Below are 20188 nucleotides of genomic sequence, written 5' to 3' on the forward strand. Positions count from 1 at the left end.
GACAAAAATAGAGCCTGCAGAACTTGCTTTTTGGAGTGTGGTGTCAAAAAAGCAGAGCATCTCTTTATTATGGCTAGACTGTTTGAAGTTGGGATTAGTCTGTAAACAGCCTCACCTCTGACTTGCCCCGGCTGAAGCAGGCTCCCTTAGTGAACTCATCACAGTGCCATTCCGCCTCCTGTCAACACAAAAACACAATACAGTGGTGTAAAAATAAAATTGAAACAGACACTGAAGCAGCATGGAACACTGAAACAGCATGGGACAATGAAACAGCATGGAACACTGAAACAGCATGGAACAATGAAACAGCATGGAACACTGAAGCAGCATGGAGCACTGAAACAGCATGGAGCACTGAAACAGCATGGAACACTGAAACAGCATGGAACACTGAAACAGCATGGAACACTGAAACAGCATGGAACAATGAAACAGCATGGAACAATGAAACAATGGAAAAAACACACTACATCGGAGTTAAAGAGCTAAAAAAAAATATCAATTGATAATAAACAACACTGTAAACCCACAATAAACCAGCTTTCAACAGCATTGCAAACACTCAATAAAATGACGCTGGCAGCAGACAAGAGTTTAACATTGGAAGACGATAACATTCTGCAAGAGCCATTTTTTGGTTCGAAATTGTTTCAATTGTGCAGACTATTTACTCCTGAAAGGCCTTGGGTTTGCTTGTACAGTATTGACCACTACACCTCGGCCCATTCATTTATATGGCTGACGTGACCCACATGACCACACAGCGAGGAAGACCTATGACTCACTGGTCTGGACAGAAGGTCATTTGTAAATAAAATATTTAATTAGAAATTGAGCAGACTAATTGATTGGTTCTCTCAAAAAACTACTTGTGGTTTAGACTTGAAAACATTTGACATTCTGTTGTCATTTAGCTGACACTCTAATCCAGCGCTACTTACAGTAGTGAGCATATACACTTTCATACTGGTTCCCTGTGGGAATCGAACCAACAACCCTGGTGTTGGAAGCACCATGCTCTGCCAACTGAGCCACACGGGACCTGTGGAAAGCCAAACAGTTATAATGGAAGGGGGTGGTGCTCGGGCTTGTGTGTGGCTGTGGGTGTTTGAATAAGAAAGACAGAGAGAGCCAACCAGTAAAAGCAAATTGTCGACTCATCGTGCCAGAAACATCAAAACAGCCTTTCAATAGGACTTGGAGTTAGGTGACTATCATCAACCCACAGAGAGACTAAATGAACCTGGCCTTGGAGCGAGAGGATACAACCTACACACTTCTACACAGACAAATTGAAAGGAAAGGCAGCCAAAGATGTGTTGGCTTTGGGGATGACCAGTGAAATATACCTGCTGGAGCGCGTGCTACGGGTGGGTGTTGCTATGGTGACCAGTGAGCTAAGATAAGGCGGGGCTTTACCTAGAAAAGACTTATAGATTACCTGGAGCCAGTGGGTTTGGCGGATATGTAGCGAACGCCTGCCAACGAGAGTGTACAGGTCTGAGTGGTGGGTAGTATATGGGGCTTTGGTGACAAAACAGATGGCACTGTGATAGACTACGTTCAGTTTGCTGAATAGAGTGCTGGAGGCAATTTTGAAAAATGATATTGTCGAAGTCAAGGATCGGTGGGATAGTCAGTTTTACGAGGGTATGTTTGGCAGCATGAGTGAAGGATGCTTTGTTGCAAAATAGGAAGCCAATTCTAGATTTAATTTTGGATTGGAGATGCTAAATGTGAGTCTGGAAGGATAGTTTACAGTCTAACCAGACACCTAGGTATTTGTAGTTGTACACGTATTCTAAGTCAGAGCCGTCCAGAGTAGTGATGCTGGACGGGCGAGCAGGTGTGGGCAGCGATTGGTTGAAGAGCATGCATTTAGTTTTACTAGCATTTAAGAGCAGTTGGAGGCCACGGAAGGAGTGTTGTATGGCTTTGAAGCTCATTTTGAGGTTTGTTAACACAGTGTCCAAAGAAAGGCCAGATGTATACAGAATAGTGTCGTCTGCGTAGAGGTGGATCAGAGAATCACCAGCAACAAGAGCGACATCATTGAAATATACAGAGAAAGAGTTGGCCTGAAAATTGAACCCTGTGGCACCCCGACAGAGACTAGAAACTATCAAAATAAAGAAAGTCGCACACTCCATGTATAAACTCCCAGCAATTGAATGGATACTTACCCATTAAATTGCTGGGAGTTTATAAATGGAGTGTGCGACTTTCTTTATTTTGATAGTTTATAGTTTATTTGCCGTTAGTTAGCACCTCTACACAAACTATTATTCTGGGTGTGCGCCAGCTCATTTTTTTTAACCCGCATAGAGACTGCCAGAGCTTCCCACAGTAAGTTGGGTGAATTTTGGCCCATTCCTCTTTACAGAGCTGGTGTAACTGAGTCAGGTTTGTAGGCCTCCTTGCTTGCACACGCTTTTTCAGTTCTGCCCACACATTTTCTATAGGATTGAGGTCATGGATTTGTGATGGCCACTCCAATACCTTGACTTTGTTGTCCTTAAGCCATTTTGCCACAACTTTGGAAGTATGCTTGGGGTCATTGGCCATTTGGAAGACCCATTTGCAACCAAGCTTTAACTTCCTGACTGATGTCTTGAGATGTTGCTTCAATATATCCACATAATTTTCTTCCCTCATGATGCCATCTATTTTGTGAAGTGCACCAGTTCCTCCTGCAGCAAAGCACCCCCACAACATGATGCTGCCACCCCCGTGCTTCACGGTTGGGATGGTGTTCTTCGACTTGCAAGCCTCCCCCTTTTTCCTCCAAACATAATGATGGTCAATATGGCCAAACAGTTTTATTTTTGTTTCATCAGACCAGAGGACATTTCTCCAAAAAGTCCGATCTTTGTCCCCATGTGCAGTTGCAAACCATAGTCTGTTTTTTTATGGCGGTTTTGGAGCAGTGGCTTCTTCCTTGCTGAGCGGCCTTTCAGGTTATGTCAATGTAGGACTCGTTTTACTGTGGATATAGATACTTTTGTACCTGTTTCCTCCAGCATCTTCACAAGGTCTTTGGCTGTTGTTCTGGGATTGATTTGCACTTTTCGCACCAAAGTATGGTCATCTCTAAGAGACAGAACGCATCTGCTTCCTGAGCGGAATGATGGCTGCGTGGTCCCATGGTGTTTATACTTGCATACTATTGTTTGTACAGATGAACGTGGTACCTTCAGGCATTTGGAAATTGCTCTCAGGGATGAACCAGACTTGTGGAGGTCTACAATTTTTTTTCTGAGGTCTTGGTTGATTTCTTTTGATTTTCTCATGATGTCAAGCAAAGAGGCACTGAGTTTGAAGGTAGGCCTTGAAATACATCCACAAGTACACCTCCAATTGACTCAAATGATGTCAATTAGCCTATAAGAAGCTTCTAAAGCCATGACATCATTATCTGGAATTTTCCAAGCTGTTTAAAGACACAGCCAACTTAGTGTATGTAAACTTCTGACCCACTGGAATTGTGATACAGTAAATTATAAGTGAAATAATCTGTCCGTAAACAATTGTTGGAAAAATTACTTGTGTTATGCACAAAGTAGATGTCCTAACCAACTTGCCAAAACTGTAGTTTGTTAACAAGAAATTGGTGTTGTTGCTGAAAAAGAGTTTAATTGACTTAAGCGTAAGAGTATTTAAACTTTTGACTTCAACTGTATATTTAAACTACCATTCAAAAGTTTGGGGTCACACAGAAATGTCCTTGTATTTGAAAGAAAAGCGAATTTTTTCCCCCATTAAAATAACATCAAATTGATCAGAAATACATTGTAGAAATTGTTCATGTTGTAAATGACTATTGTAGTTGGAAATGGCAGAACGGTTATGGAATATCTACATAGGTGTACAGAGGCCCATTATCAGCAACCATCATTAGACAACCCTTCTGCAATTATGTTAGCACAGCTGAAAACTGTTGTCTGATTAAAGAAGCAATACAACTGGCCTTCTTTAGACTAGTTAAGTATCTGGAGTATCAGCATTTGTGGGTTCGATTACAGGCTCAAAATGGCCAGAAACAAAGACATTTCTTCTGAAACTCGTCAGTCTATCATTGTTCTGAGAAATGAGGGCTATTCCATGCTAGAATTTGCAAGAAACTGAAGATCTCATACAACGCTGTGTACTACTCCCTTCACAGAACAGCGCAAACTGTCTCTAACCAGAATAGAAAGAGGAGTGGGAGGCCCCGGTGCACAACTGAGCAAGAGGACAAGTACATTAGAGAGTCTAGTTTGTGAAACAGACGCCTCACAAGTCAACAACTGGCAGCTTCATTAAATAGTACCCACAAAACACCAGTCTCAACGTCAACAGTGAAAAGGCGAATCTGGGATGCTGGCCTTCTAGGCAGAGTTGCAAAGAAAAAGCCTTATCTCAGACTGGCCAATAAAAATAAAAGATTAAGATGGTCAAAAGAACACAGACACTGGACAGAGGAACTCTGCCTAGAAGGCCAGCATCCCGGAGTGATTTTCTTTAAAAAACAAGGACATTTCTAAGTGACCCCAAACTTTTGGTCGATAGTATATATATATATAATATATATATTATATTAATATATATATATATACTGCTCAAAAAAATAAAGGGAACACTTAAACAACACATCCTAGATCTGAATGAAAGAGATCATCTTATTAAATACTTTTTTCTTTACATAGTTGAATGTGCTGACAACAAAATCACACAAAAATAATCAATGGAAATCCAATTTATCAACCCATGGAGGTCAGGATTTGGAGTCACACTCAAAATGAAAGTGGAAAACCACACTACAGGCTGATCCAACTTTGATGTAATGTCCTTAAAACAAGTAAAAATTAGGCTCAGTAGTGTGTGTGGCCTCCACGTGCCTGTATGACCTCCCTACAACGCCTGTGCATGCTCCTGATGAGGTGGCGGATGGTCTCCTGAGGGATCTCCTCCCAGACCTGGACTAAAGCATCCGCCAACTGCTGGACAGTCTGTGGTGCAACGTGGCGTTGGTGGATGGAGCGAGACATGACGTCCCAGATGTGCTCAATTGGATTCAGGTCTGAAGAACGGGCGGGCCAGTCCATAGCATCAATGCCTTCCTCTTGCAGGAACTGCTGACACACTCCAGCCACATGAGGTCTAGCATTGTCTTGCCTTAGGAGGAACCCAGGGCCAAACCGCACCAGCATATGGTCTCACAAGGGGTCTGAGGATCTCATCTCGGTACCTAATGGCAGTCAGGCTACCTCTGGCGAGCACATGGAGGGCTGTGCGGCCCCCCAAAGTAATGCCACCCCACACCATGACTGACCCACCCCCAAACCGGTCATGCTGGAGGATGTTGCAGGCAGCAGAACGTTCTCCACGGCGTCTCCAGACTCTGTCAAGTCTGTCACGTGCTCAGTGTGAACCTGCTTTCATCTGTGAAGAGCACAGGGCGCCAGTGGCGAATTTGCCAATCTTGGTGTTCTCTGGCAAATGCCAAACGTCCTGCACGGTGTTGGGCTGTAAGCACAACCCCCACCTGTGGACGTCGGGCTCTCATACCACCCTCATGGAGTCGGTTTCTGACTGTTTGAGCAGACGTGCACATTTGTGGCCTGCTGGAGGTCATTTTGCAGGGCTCTGGCAGTGCTTCTCCTGCTCTTCCTTGCAAAAAGGCAGAGGTAGCGGTCCTGCTGCTGGGTTGTTGCCCTCCTACGGCCTCCTCCACGCCTCCTGATGTACTGGCCTGTCTCCTGGTAGCGCCTCCATGCTCTGGACACTACGCTGACAGACACAGCAAACCTTCTTGCCACAGCTCGCATTGATGTGCCATCCTGGATGAGCTGCACTACCTGAGCCACTTGTGTGGGTTGTAGACTCCGTCTCATGCTACCACTAGAGTGAAAGCACCGCCAGCATTCAAAAGTGACCAAAACATCAGCCAGGAAGCATAGGAACTGAGAAGTGGTCTGTGGTTACTACCTGCAGAACCACTCCTTTATTGGGGGTGTCTTGCAAATTGCCTATAATTTCCACCTGTTGTCTATTCCATTTGCACAACAGCATGTGAAATGTATTGTCAATCAGTGTTGCTTCCTAAGTGGACAGTTTGATTTCACAGAAGTGTGATTGACTTTGAGTTACATTGTGTTGTTTAAGTGTTCCCTTTATTTTTTTGAGCAGTGTATATATATATATATATAAATAATGCTGTGTATAGACAGTATGGACAGTACATGAAAAGAAAAGGTGTGTACAGCAGTAGTTATAGAATGAGCCATGACTAGAATTTAGTATACATATAAAGTGGGTAAAACAATATGTAAACATTATTAAAGTGACCAGTGTTGAATGACTATATACCAGTGGAGGCTCCTGTCCTCAGAGAAATAAGAGAAGGACCATCCTCCTCAGTGAATTTCAGAAAATGTTAATAGGGAAACTATAAAACTCTAAAACTATACTAAATATATTCACATCACCAAATCATTTACTTAAACACACTGTTTGTGTACCCTCAACAGCACTCTGTAGGAGAACACCATGGTGAAGCCGGAGGACAACTAGTTTCCGTCCTCCTCTGGGTACTTTGACTTCAATACAAAACCTAGGTGGCTCGAGGTTCTCAACCCTTTCCATAACTTACACAGTAATTATGACAACTTCTGGATGACGTCCTCCAAGCTATCAGAGCTCTTGTAGCATGAACTGACATGTTGCCTACCCAATCAAATGATCAGAGAATGAATCTAGTACTGAATGCATAAGCTACAGCTAGCTAACACTGCAGTGCATAAAATGTGGTGAGTAGCTGACTCATAGAGAGAGAAAGACAATAGTTGAACAGTTTTGAACAAATGTATTTATTCAAAAATGAAGGAGAAGCAAGAGAGAGAGAGAGAGAGAGAGAGAGAGAGAGAGAGATTTTTTCTTCTCACTTTTAATTAATGTTATTAAACTAGCGAAGGAAGATCGCTCGTTTAGCCTACTCAAACACCCGGCTCAAACAGAGAGGGATGCTATGTTAGCTAGCTGGCTATGGCTATCCAACACTGGAACTCTTCAAAGTTAAGATTTTGGTTGTATTCATTTATTGCCACTGGGGCCCGCCAGTGTAACTGCTGAACTGCTTGCTGTACTCTGTACTGCATGATTGTAGCGAGTTTACTTATGTGTTAGTTCTAGTAGCTATGTTGACTATGACGTTACTTTAGCTAATATGGTGTGTCATGACGTTGCCCTCTGGGTTTTCGATGCACCATCCCCCGACCTCTATACTTCTGACACAAGGCTGTGTGAAGGCGGTCGTAAATTCCAAAGGGAATGTCCTGCCTAACAGGCCACAGTAAAGAAACAGAGTGTTTTCATGGAGAGAACAAAGGATTCTTCCACCTCACAGAATTGGAGAACCGAACGACATTTATGTTCTGGAGAAGGTATGAAAGATCGGTGAAGAATCCAGCTACGAACTGGTCCACTTGGTACAATTTTATGAAACCCATGAGAGACAATATTGCCATATTACCATAATAATGTTTATATAATAGCCTCAGCTATGGGACTTACATCTAAATGGTTGTATCAAATGTATTAATAAGGATACAGCTATTTGGAATATGTTGAGATGCTATGTACTGATGTTAATGTGAGAGAATTGTATTTCTGTTCAAAAGCTTAACTAAGTCATCGGCACGTCCCCAGGGACACAGACAGGACAAGGCGTCATGTGAGAGCTTTTCTATGTTCAGTATAAAACCCCCACCCAGAATTTCTTTCTTCAGACCAGCTTACCTCAGAAGAGAGAGCCAAGGTTTGACCATGCATCCCTCTACTGAAGTTTAACCATACCACGTGGTTAAACTTTTAGAGTATCGATACCGACAGAATAATAACAAGTCTTTGATATTAATTCATAGTCTGCAGCTAGAAATTCGGTATCATTGAACGCGAAGACCGACGAAACATCCATTCTATAACGACATGAACGAATGTTGCTTTGAAAGATCCATTCTAACCGAGAGCGAGAGAGAACGCGGACAAAAACTCTCCAACAGGACAATAACTCTCCAACAAGGATCCCGACGACACACTGAGCGTAAATATATATATATTGATTGCAATTGTTTCCGAATGAGTGAGCGTTCATGTGCAAAGGTTTAGCATATCAATTGTTAATATTTATCAACTCTGTTGTGCCTCCTCAGCTGCCCTGTATCACCCTTTGTTTAACAAGCCGCCATGCCGGTTTAGCCCACTAGGGCACATTACTCTACCATTTCCATATAACGATAACTACTGTTTTGTATGCTTTCTGTGCATTACTTAGTTTAGTAAATAAATTATTTTAAGACAATTGATGTATGGATGACTTAGTGAAGACTGGGTTCGTGCAGATAACAACAATTTACGACGTTTGGAATGAGACTGGATGAGGTAAAGAATACACCATTTAAACCAGAAGATAATCGGTCAGATACTATACTATAATATAATATAATATAATATAATATATAATGTTATAATATAGGAAAGTTATAACTTTGTAATCTGAATATTTTCCTCGGTGCCCCGATCTCCTAGTTAATTACAGTTAAACGATTAATCAGTTTAATCGCGTAATAATAATTACAGGGAGTTATTTGATAAACATGTCTTCAGTTTAATGGTGCCCAAAGACACGACAGGTGACAACGATGTAGGATGTGTGTAGCGGTTAGTGGTTATGGTGTGAAGGTTTGGTCACAGACAGGTGAGAGGAGGATAGTGTGCAGATACGAGAAGGAAATATACAAGTGAGCAAAGTGATCATGCTGTCTGTATGTGGCTGCTATGAAAGTGAACTCTGTTTGCGGGTGATCAGAGGTGTATTCATTCTGCCGATTCTGTTGAAAATCTTTTCTTAAATGGAAGAAAACAGAAGGAAATGGGAATAAACGTACAGTACCTGAATTTGTCCAATAGAAACTATTGTTTGCAACTGTTTGGACTAATGATTACACTCTAGATCAGCTAGATGCAGGCAAGAGTGTGCAAGGCGGTGTTGAATGTGTCACTGACTGTCACCTTGATTACTCATTTTTTTTCTCTCGACCTCTGCACCTACGTTGTAAACTTTCATTGCTAGGCTAGGTTGTAGCAACCTCATGATGGGTATAGAGAACATTTGAGTATCATGTAGTATCCTAAACCTATAGCTGTTACATTGAGCTGGGTGAATGGAAAATGACTGACAGTCATATGCTATAATAAAAAATAAATAAAAAAATCATCCTCCCTAACATTAAACGGCACTGACCGCCACTGCTATGTACATAGGGCAAAGCAGTCTCAAAGTTGCAGGGTAGGCCGGCTAGTGGTGACTGTTTACCTAGCGTCCCACTCGGCCAACATCCAGTGAAATTGCAGAGCGCCAAATTCAAAAACAGAAATACTCATTATAGAAATGCATGAAACATACAGGTGTTATACATCGGTTTAAAGATTAACTTCTTGTTAATCCAACCACGGTGTCAGATTTCTAAAAGACTTTACGGCGAAAGCAAACCATGCGATTATCTGAGAACAGCGCCCAGCAGACAAATCATTACAAACAGTAACCGGCCAAGTAGACGAGTAACAAAAGTCAGAAATAGCGATAAAATGAATCACTTACCTTTGATGATCTTCATATGGTTATGCTCACAAAACTTCCAGTTACCCAATAAATGTTTGTTTTGTTCGATCAAGTCCCTCTTTATATCCAAAAACCTCAGTTTTGTTGGTGCGTTTTGTTCAGTAAAACACTGTCTCAAACAACATCCGGTGAAATTCTCATAATAAACATACATAAAAGATACAAATGTTATACACCAGCTTAAAGATAAACTTCTTGTTAATCCAACCACTGTGTCAGATTTCAAAAAGGCTTTACGATGGAAAGCAATCCATGCGATTATCTGAGAACAGCGCCAGCAGACAAATCATTACAAACAGTTAGCAGCCAAGAAGAGGAGTAACAAAAGTCAGAAATAGCGATAAAATGTATCCCTTACCTTTGATGATCTTCATATGGTAGCACTCCCAAGACTCCATGTTACACAATAAATGTTCATTTTGTTCGATCAAGTCCCTCTATGTCCAAAAACCTAAGTTTTGTTGGTGCGTTATGTTGAGTAATCCATTGGAACAAAGCGCGGTCACAAAAGACAGACGAAAAATAAAAAAAGTACCATAAAGGTTCGTAGAAACATGTCAAACGATGTTTATAATCAATCCTCAAGTTGTTTTTGTCATAAATAATCGATCATATTACAACCGGACAATATCTTCGTCAATAGAAAAGGAGAAACAAGAACGGCGCGCTCCCGGTCACGTGCTGGCTTCATGTCTGGAAATTTCCACTGTCCACTCATTGAAAGTGCTGTTTCTCCCTCATTTTTCAGAGTAAAAGCCTGAAACCATGCCAAAAGACTGGCCACATGTTGTGGAAGGCATAGCGATTGTGAACTGTGTCATAAGTCTTTGTATGGTAGATAGGCTTTCAATGGAAAAACATGCATTTCAAAATAAAGGCACTTCTTGGATGGATTTTCCTCAGGTTTTTGCCTGCCATATCAGTTCTGTTATACTCAAAGACATTACTTGGATAGGAAACTTTAGAGTGTTTCCTATCCAAATCTACCAATTAAATGCATATGCTAGCTTCTGAACCGGAGTAGAAGGCAGTTTACTTTGGGTACGCTTTTCATCCAAAATTCCGAATGCTGCCCCCTACCCTAGTGAGGTTAACAGTTTGATGGCCTGGAGATCATCCCAGCTCTGATGTAACTGTACTGTCTCCGCCTTCTAGATGGTCGCGCGGTGAACAGGCCGTGGCTCGAGTGGCTGAGGATCTTGATGATCTTCTTGGCCTTCCTGTGACACCTGGTGCTGTAATCCTGGAGGGCAGGCAGTGTGCCCCCGGTGATGCATTGGGCTGACCGTACCTCCGGAGAGCCTTGCTGTTGTTGCTGACGGTGCAATTACCATACCAGGTGGTAATACAGCCTAACAGAATGCTCGCAATGGTGAATCTGTAGAAGTTTGTGAGGGTCTTAGGGACCAAGCCAAATTTCTTCAGCCTCCTGAGTTTGAAGAGGCGCTGATGCGCCTTCTTCACCACACTGTCTGTGTGAAGGGACCATTTCAGGTCGTCACGCTGAGAAACTTGAAGCCTCTGACCTACAGCACTTCAGCCCTGTTGATGTGGATTGGGGCATGCTCTCTCTGCTGTCTCCTGAAGGCCACGATCAGCTCCATCGTTTTGTTGACGTTGAGGGAGAGGTTATTTTCCTGGCACCACTCCATCAGGGCTTTCACCTCCTCTCTGTAGGATGTGTCATCATTGTTGGTAATCTGGCCTACCACTGTTGTGTCGTCAGCAAACTTTATGATTGAGTTGGAGATGTGAGTGGCCACACAGTCATCGGTGAACAGGGAGTACAGGAGGGGGCTGAGCACACACCCCTGTCTGGCCCACGTCTTGAGGATCAGCATTGCGTAGGTGTTCTTGCCTACTTTCAACACATGAAGTCCAGGACCCAGTTGCACAGGGAGGGATTCAGACCAAGGGCCCTGAGCTTAGCGATGAGCTTGGAGGGCACTATGGTGTTGAAGGCTGAGGTGTAGTCAATGAACAGCCTTCTTACATAGGTATTTCGCCTGACCAAGTGGTACAGGGCAGTGTGCGATTGCGTTGGGGCGATTGCGTGTTCCATGGATCTGTTGGGGCAATATGTGAATTGTAGTGGGTCTAGGGTGTTGGGTAAGGTGGAGGTGATTTTATCCTTAACTAGCCTCTAAGAGCACTTCATGATGACAGAAGTGACTGCGACAGGGCAATAGTCATCTAGTTCAGTTACCTTCGCTTTCTTGGGTACAGGAACAATGGTGGACATCTTTAAGCAAGTGGAGACAGCAGACTGGGAAAGTGAGAGATTGAATATGTTCAGTTACAAGTGGGGACAACAGACTGGGATTTGGAGGGATTTAATATGTCCGTAAACACTCCAGCCAGCTGGTCTGCACATGCTCTGAGGACGCGGCTAGGGATGTCATCTGGGCCGGCGTCTGCGTTTTGGTGGAGACCAGCTGCATACATAGAGCTGCCTCGGGAAGCTCAAACAAAGGATTCAGTTGAGGGAAGTCTGAGCAAATAATGTAAGAAATAACAACAACAACAAAAAATACTGCAGTTAGAAACAGGGCAACCGTGTCTGTCGGTGCCATCTTGTTGACCGCATCGTATCGTGTGTCAGTTCATGTTAAATACGGACACTAAATCCAATTAACATGCACACACACCAGGGTCCACTCCAGACACGAGGGAGCGAGCACAGTGCCAAATGCCAATGTGATTTACACCAGGGGAGAGAATGAGAGACGCTTAGACATGAGGGAGAGAGCACAGAGCTGAATGTCAATGTGATTTACACCAGGGGAGAAAATGAGGAATACTTAGACATGAGAGAGCGAGCACAGAGCTGAATGTCAATGTGATTTACATAGGAAGAAATGGTGGATGCTTTTCCCGTTTTTACAAACAGAGAGGAATTAGGAGATAAAACTTAGGCCTCTCCTTTAAGGAGGAGAGTCCAATACATTCTGACTCCTCAACTGTCATTTCCCTTCTGGACCTCCAGGGGGTTTTCATTGATAAAGGTTCTGTATTCATGGAATGAAATGACTTCTGGCGTCAGGTCAGTGAGACGATGGAGGGATGAAATAACCACTTTGATGAGGAACGGCCATTATTGCAACTCCAGAGATTAGCGACTGAAGGGAAAGTTTCTGTAATAATTACTGGACCACTGTAACTTTATGAACAACTAACTATATGTCCCTTTATGTACCACTATAACCTTCACTATAACCTTTCACCATTTTATCCAAATGCAGACTATATACACTACTGTTCAAAAGTTTGGGGTCACTTAGATATTTCCTTGTTTTTGAAAGAAAACCACTGCCTCACAAGTCCTCAACTGGGAGCTTCATTAAATAGTACCTGCAAAACATCAGTCTCAACATCAACAGTGAAGAGGCGACTCCAGGATGCTGGCCTTCTTGGCAGAGTTGCAAAGAAAAATACATATCTTAGACTGGCCAATAAAAAAAAAAGATTAAGATGGGCAAAAGAACACCGGACAGAGGAACTCTGCCTAGAAGGCCAGCATCCCGGGGTCGCCTCTTCGTTGACGTTGAGACTGGTGTTTTGCGGGTACTATTTAATGAATCTGCCAGTTGAGGACTTGTGAGGAGTTTGTTTCTCAAACTAGACACTTGTACTTGTCCTCTTGCTCAGTTGTGCACCGGGGCCTCCCACTCCTCTTTCTATTATGGTTAGAGGCAGTTTGCACTGTTCTGTGAAAGGAGTAGTACACAGCGTTGTACGAGATCTTCAGTTTCTTGGCAATTTCTAGCATGGAATAGCCCTCATTTCTCAGAACAATTATAGACTGACGAGTTTCAGAAGAAATGTCTTTGTTTCTGGCCATTTTGAGCCTGTAATCAAACCCACAAATGCTGATACTCCAGATACTTAACTAGTCTAAAGAAGGCCAGTTGTATTGCTTCTTTAATCAGTCAACAGTTTTCAGCTGTGCTAACATAATTGCAGAAGGGTTGTCTAATGATCAATTAGCCTTTTAAAATGACAAACTTGGATTAGCTAACACAACGTGCCATTGGAACACAGGAGTGGTGGTTGCTGATAATGGGCCTCTGTACACCTATGTAGATATTCCATAACAAATCAGCCGTTTCCAGGTACAATAGTAATTTACTACATTAACAATGTATTACAAAAACAAGGACATTTCTAAGTGACCCCAAACTTCTGAACAGTAGTGTACCTTCATTTAGACAAGTAAGTCGTTGAGAGCAAAATATTATTTTACAATAATAACCTGGCGAACTACTCGAGGGAACATTATACTGTTTATCAGGAGATAAACAGTAAATCTGAAACAGAATAAACTCTATAATTCAACTTCATATCAGGAAGATACGAAGGGACAATAATAACTCATTTTACGATAAGAACCAGGTAGGCTGAACTATACCAAACACGTTTTAAAATCTGATTCAGAATACAAAGTTGTATATCAGCTTTAGATCATGCAGAGCGTAAGAGAGGATAAGTGGAAACCCTCTCAGCATTTTTTTCATTTCCTCTTCAGAGCTAAGAAGTTTTCTGAGCCTCTCCTCAGCGTGTTTTATGAGGAAGCCTTGACTTCACCTTCCCAATGGCCTAAAGGATAGGAAATAGAGCTATCACACATGCACATATCTGGTGGAAGGAGAGAGAGGAGGCAGGAGAGAGAGGAGGCAGGGAAGAGAGGAGCCAGGAAAGAGAGGTGGCAGGAGAGAGAGGAGGCAGGAGAGAGAGAGGAGGCAGGAGAGAGAGAGGAGGCAGGAGAGAGAGAGGAGGCAGGAGAGAGAGAGGAGGCAGGAGAGAGAGAGGAGGCAGGAGAGAGAGAGGAGGCAGGGAAGAGAGGAGGCAGGGAAGAGAGGAGCCAGGGAAGAGAAGAACCAGGAAAGAGAGGTGGCAGGAGAGAGAGAGGAGGCAGGAGAGAGAGAGGAGGCAGGAGAGAGAGAGGAGGCAGGGGAGAGAAGAACCAGGAGAGAGAGGAGGCAGGAGAGAGAGGAGGCAGGGGAGAGAAGAACCAGGAGAGAGAGGAGGCAGGAGAGAGAGGAGGCAGGAGAGAAAGGAAAAACAGCAGGAGGAGGGAAGGGGAGATCAGAAGGACGATGAGAAGGAAAAAGAGTGTGTGTGTGTGTGTGTGTGTGTGTGTGTGTGTGTGTGTGTGTGTGTGTGTGTGTGTGTGTGTGTGTGTGTGTGTGTGTGTGTGTGTGTGTGTGTGTGTGTGTGTGTGTGTGTGTGTGTGTGTGTGTGTGTGTGTGTGTGTGTGTGTGTGGCCACAGAGAAAGGATGGAGGGGTTGGCCACCACTCAGCTCTATCAGTATCCATCAGGCTGCCAGCTGACCAGCCTACAAGACACAAACAACCCATCAGCACTAGCAGCTGAGCATTACAACCCGGCCTGCACATCACTGGCTGTCCCTGTGAGTGTGTGTGTGCAATACGTGCTCTCAGAAATCACAGGGGAAATACCAAAAGTTTGGTCTAACTCAAACACAGGCATTCTCTGTGATATGATTATGATGGTATTACAGAGGCAAGAAAAATTATGAGAACTCTTTGGAATGACCTTGATTTCTGCATAAATTAGTCATATAATTTAATTTGATCTTCATCTTAGACACAACAGTAGACAAACACAGTGTGCTTAAACTAATAACACACAAATTATTGTATTTTTCTTGTCTATATTTAATACATTATTTAAACATTCACATTGTAGGCTGGGAAAAAGTATGTGAACCCCTAGGCTAATGACTTCTCCAAAAGCTAATTGGAGTCAGGAGTCAGCTAACCTGGAGTCCAATCAATGAGACGAGATTGGAGATGTTGGTTAGAGCTGCCCTGCCCTATAAAAAACTCACAAAATGTGAGTTTGCTATTCACAAGAAGCATTGCCTGATGTGAACCGTGCCTCGAACAAAAGAGATCTCAGAAGACCTAAGATTAAGAATTGTTGACTTGCATTAAGCTGGGAAGGGTTACAAAAGTATCTCTAAAAGCCTTGATGTCCATCAGTCCACGGCAAAACAAATTGTCTATAAATGGAGAAAGTTCAGCACTGTTGCTACTCTCCCTAGGAGTGGCCATCCTGCAAAGATGACTGCATGAGCACAGTGCAGAATGCTCAATGAGTTTAAGAAGAATCCTAGAGTGTCAGCTAAAGACTTACAGAAATATCTGGAACATGCTAACATCTCTGTTGACGAGTCTACAATACGTACAACACTAAACAAGAATATTATTAATGGGAGGACACTACGGAAGAAGCCACTGCTGTCCAAAAAAACCATTGCTGCATGTCTGAAGTTCGCAAAAGAGCACATGGATGTTCTACAATGCTTTTTGCTAAATATTCTGTGGAAATATTAAACTAAAGTTGAGTTGTTTGGAAGGAACACACAACACTATGTGTTGAGAAAAATGGCATAGCACACCAACATCAAAACCTCATTCCAACTGTAAAGTATGGTGGAGGGAGCATCATGGTTTGGGGCTGCTTTGCTGCCTCAGGGCCTGGACAGCTTGCTATCATCAACGGAAAAATGAATTCCCAAGTTTATCAAGACATTTTGCAGGAGAATGTTAAGCTATCTGTCCGCCAATTGAAGCTCAACAGAAGTTTGGTGATGCAACAGGACGAACCCAAAACACAGAAGTAAATCAACAACAGAATGGCTTCAACAGATGAAAATAAGAGTCCTGACCTCAACTCGATTTAAAATACTGTGGCATGACCTCGAGAGCGGTTCACACCAGACATACTAAGAATATTGCTGAACTGAAACAGTTTTGTAAAGATGTATGGTCCAAAATTCCTCCTGACCGTTGTGCAGGTCTGATCCACAACTACAGAAAACATTTGGTTGCAGTTATTGCTGCCAAAGGAGGGTCAACCACTTTTTAAATCCAAGGGTTCACATACTTTTCACACCCTGCACTGTGAATGTTTACACGGTGTGTTTAATAAAGACATGGAAACGTATAATTGTTTGTGTTATTAGTTTAAGCAGACTGTGTTTGTCTATTGTTTTGACTTCGATGAAGATCAGATCAAATGTTGTGACCAATTTATGCAGAAATCCAGGTAATAACGAAGGGTTCACATTATTTTTCTTGCCACTGTAGATAGTAATCATATGGTAACATAATCGATAATATTACAAGGAGATAGCTTTGTGGGCACTAAGGTATTCAATAAACCAAATCATTACTGAGATATGATAAGAACAGCCCAGAAGAGATTATTACCTATTCCAGTTTCAAAACGCCTATTCAAGTAAAATATGAAATGAATATAATCCTAAAACCAGTGAGATACCTAACTGCCAAGACATCAAATAGTCCAGAATACAGTGCAGACACATTAAAAACACATTACAGTCCTACTGTTACTATTATTTAGCATCATTGTGCTCTGAAGATGCATCAACTCTCAAAGTGAAATATCATCTCTATGATGTGATGTGATGACATTAAATGTATTCATCAGCTCTCAATTTAGGGTCTCTGCTATAAAGACATTTATAAAGACCTTTTTAGTTAGAAAGAAAAGCTGCTTTCAGAAGTACTGTATCTTCTACTGGTCTGAGAACAGCTATAGGGCATAATAGCTGCTTGCATATTCATTCAGTGTTTGTGATTTAAAAGAGATTTGAATCTGGAGGTATGCGTGTTCTCTCTGCCTTCTCTCTTCACTACCCCGTCCTCTGTACTGTCTGGTAACCAAGAGATTAGACCATGATCCTTTACTACTGAGGGGCTACTGTCACCCTAGGTTACAGGTGTTAGGGAGTGTGCACAGAGGAGAGAGTGAGAGAGAGGAATCATGGAGAGAAAGAGAGAAGAGAGAGAAAGAGAGAAATCCAAAAACAGATGATATAGCATCTATTTTAGATAAAGAGAGGCAGAACTCTGTCTGCAGTAGAGACTGTCTGGGGTGTTCTTCATAAGACTAGGACATTATGAGGAGAGACAGAACAGAGACATAAGGCTATAGACATCTGTATCTGTTTGAAAACACAACTGGACCTGTTTTCACCGTTTTCATTTTCACTGTTTGGGCAATTGAATGTTTACCATTTTGCCTTTGGAATTTGGAACTTCTCCCCCTCTCCTCTCCCCTCTCCTTCTCTCTCCCTCTCCATCTCTCCCCCTCTCTCTCTTTCCCTCTCCTCTCCCCTCTCCTTCTCTCCCCTCTCCTTCTCTCTCCCTCTCCTTCTCTCCCCCTCTTCTCTCCCTCTCCTCTCCCCTCTCCTTCTCTCTCCCTCTCCTTCTCTCCCCCTCTCTCTCTTTCCCTCTCCTCCTCTCCCCCTCTCTCTCTTTCCCTCTCCTCTCCCCTCTCTCTCCGCTCCCCCTCTTCTTCTCTCCCCCTCTCCTCTCCCCCCCTCTCCCTCTTTTCTTATGATTTGGTTGGGTCGAATTGTGTTGCTGTCCTGGGGCTCTGTGGAGTCTGTTTGTGTATAATTAAGACTGATGTCTGACAGAAGTAAGACTAACGTCTGACTGATTTAAGCCGATGAAAGGTTCCGACGTGAAATTGGCCCTAAAGTCATGTTAGAACTTGTGTCTGTTTCAGTACAGTTCCTGTTACAGTCGTCAGAGCACAGCTGTCAGTCAACATGTTGATAGGGAATTTAAATGTTAATCAGGTATGCTGTAATTGTGTGAAAAACACATTAACACATAGTTTGTAGTCTCACCATAATGTATGACATCAAATATGAAGGTGTTCAGTATAGACGGAGTAGTCAAGGCACACAATGAAGTAGTCATTATCAGTGTCAACACCATCATCCAGGGTCAAACCACTATGCTCCGAACCCTGTCACCCCTCTCAGTCCCTTAAATGGACCAGTCCAAGTTATCATTGAGTGAGCTCTGCATCTCTACTCTGCAGCCCATTCCACTGACTCCGTCCTCTGTATTTTTCCATGCATTTAAATGGACAAGTTATTCCGACTTGACTAATTGAATTAGCGCTGCTGTTGGAGCTAGCGGAGGTTTTCGTTAGCAATTGATTAGCAGGGGTAATTGTCTCTCAGACAGAAGGCGTAGTGGGACAACAGAACCTGATGAAATACAACACACTGGGAACTGGGATTTTACATCCTGCAGTAGATGTCTTCATTGTAGCAAACATAAAAATAGAGTTGTTTTTCATGGCATATTTATACCATGAATGCACAAATGGGCCATGAATAGCTGCAGAGACAGGCTAAAGCCTCAGATAAATATATCCACTATTTATTTCACTGACTGCACTCCCCATTGAATGTAAACAATGCTGCTGCCACTACAGAGGTGATCTAATAACAATTGTCTGACGCTTCGATCCACAACACTGTCTAAACAGCTACACTGCCTTTGTGTTCCTGTTTAGATTTTCTGTGTCAGAGGAAATAGCTTACTAATGATGGATTATAATAGGATGTTTTCCTGTCTCTGAAGGATGTTCTATTAACAATAGAGAGAGAGAGCATGAGAGAGTGAGAGAGAGAGAGAGAGAGAGAGAGAGAGAGAGAGGGAGAAGAGAGAGTGAGAGAGAGAGGGAGAAAGGGAGAGTGAGAGGGAGAGAGAGAGGGAGAGAGAGAGAGAGAGAGGGAGAAAGGGAGAGAGAGGGAGAGAGAGAGGGAGAGAGAGAAAGAAAGAGAAAGAAAGGGAGAGAGAGAGAGAGAAAGGGAGAGAGAGAGGGAGAGAGAGAGGGAGAAAGGGAGAGAGAGAGAGAGAGAGAGAGAAAGGGAGAGAGAAAGGGAGAGAGAGAGGGAGAGAGAGAGAAAGGGAGAGAGAGAGGGAGAGAGAGGGAGAAAGGGAGAGAGAGAGAGAGAGAGAGAGGGAGAAATGGAAAGAGAGGGAGAGAGAGAGGGAGAAAGGGAGAGAGAGCCAATGGCATGTACCAGATGGCTCCCGAGTGGTGGAGCGGTCTACGCCACTGCATCTCAGTGTTAGATGCATCATTACAGACCCAGGTTCAATTCCATACTGTATCACAACCGGCCGTGATTGGGAGTCTCATAGAGAGGCGCACAATTGGCCCAGCGTCATCCAGGTAAGGGTTTGGTCGGGGTACGCCGTCATTGTAAAATAAAAATGTGTTCTTAACTGACTTGTCTAGTTAAATAAAGGTTATATAAAAAAATATATAAAAAATAAAGATGCTCAGCAGGCTCCACTCACATTTATTGGTCTGAGGCCAAACCACACTACTAACAACATTGGACACTTTATGGAACACAAAGCCTTCACTATCTCATCCTGGAATATCCAAGGCCTGAAGTCATCTGCCTTTGGCCTAAAGAGCAGAAATCAGAAATACAGACATTGTCATCCTTCAAGAAACATGGTATGGAGGAGATGGACCCACTGGTTGCCCTCTAGGTTACAGAGCCGGTAGTCCTATCCACCAAACAACCAGATGTGGAACAGGGAAGGGACTCAGGGGGTATACTAATTTGGTATTGAGCAAACTGATCTCACTCTGTTAAATTAATCAAAACAGGAACATTTTACATTTGGCAAGAAATTCAAAAGGAAATGAT

The 20188-nt window shown here is 42.9% G+C and overlaps 1 protein-coding gene across 2 annotated transcripts in view; it reads right to left on the minus strand.

Moving 5' to 3' along the window:
- The window catches only part of LOC106590611 (semaphorin-5A), a 334049-nt gene that overhangs the window by 207767 nt on the left and 106094 nt on the right, over positions 1-20188 (minus strand). For both annotated transcript variants that reach the window (XR_014383102.1, XM_082970801.1), the window contains exon 5: positions 116-178. Coding sequence is in view for 1 of the 2 variants with exons in the window: in XM_082970801.1 (XP_082826927.1) it covers positions 116-178 (63 nt within the window). In the remaining variant the exon portion in view is untranslated. The remainder of the gene's footprint in view (positions 1-115; positions 179-20188) is intronic.

This window comes from Salmo salar, chromosome 29 (assembly GCF_965601325.2).
Source record: "Salmo salar chromosome 29, fSalSal1, whole genome shotgun sequence".
Taxonomy (NCBI): Eukaryota; Metazoa; Chordata; class Actinopteri; order Salmoniformes; family Salmonidae; genus Salmo; species Salmo salar.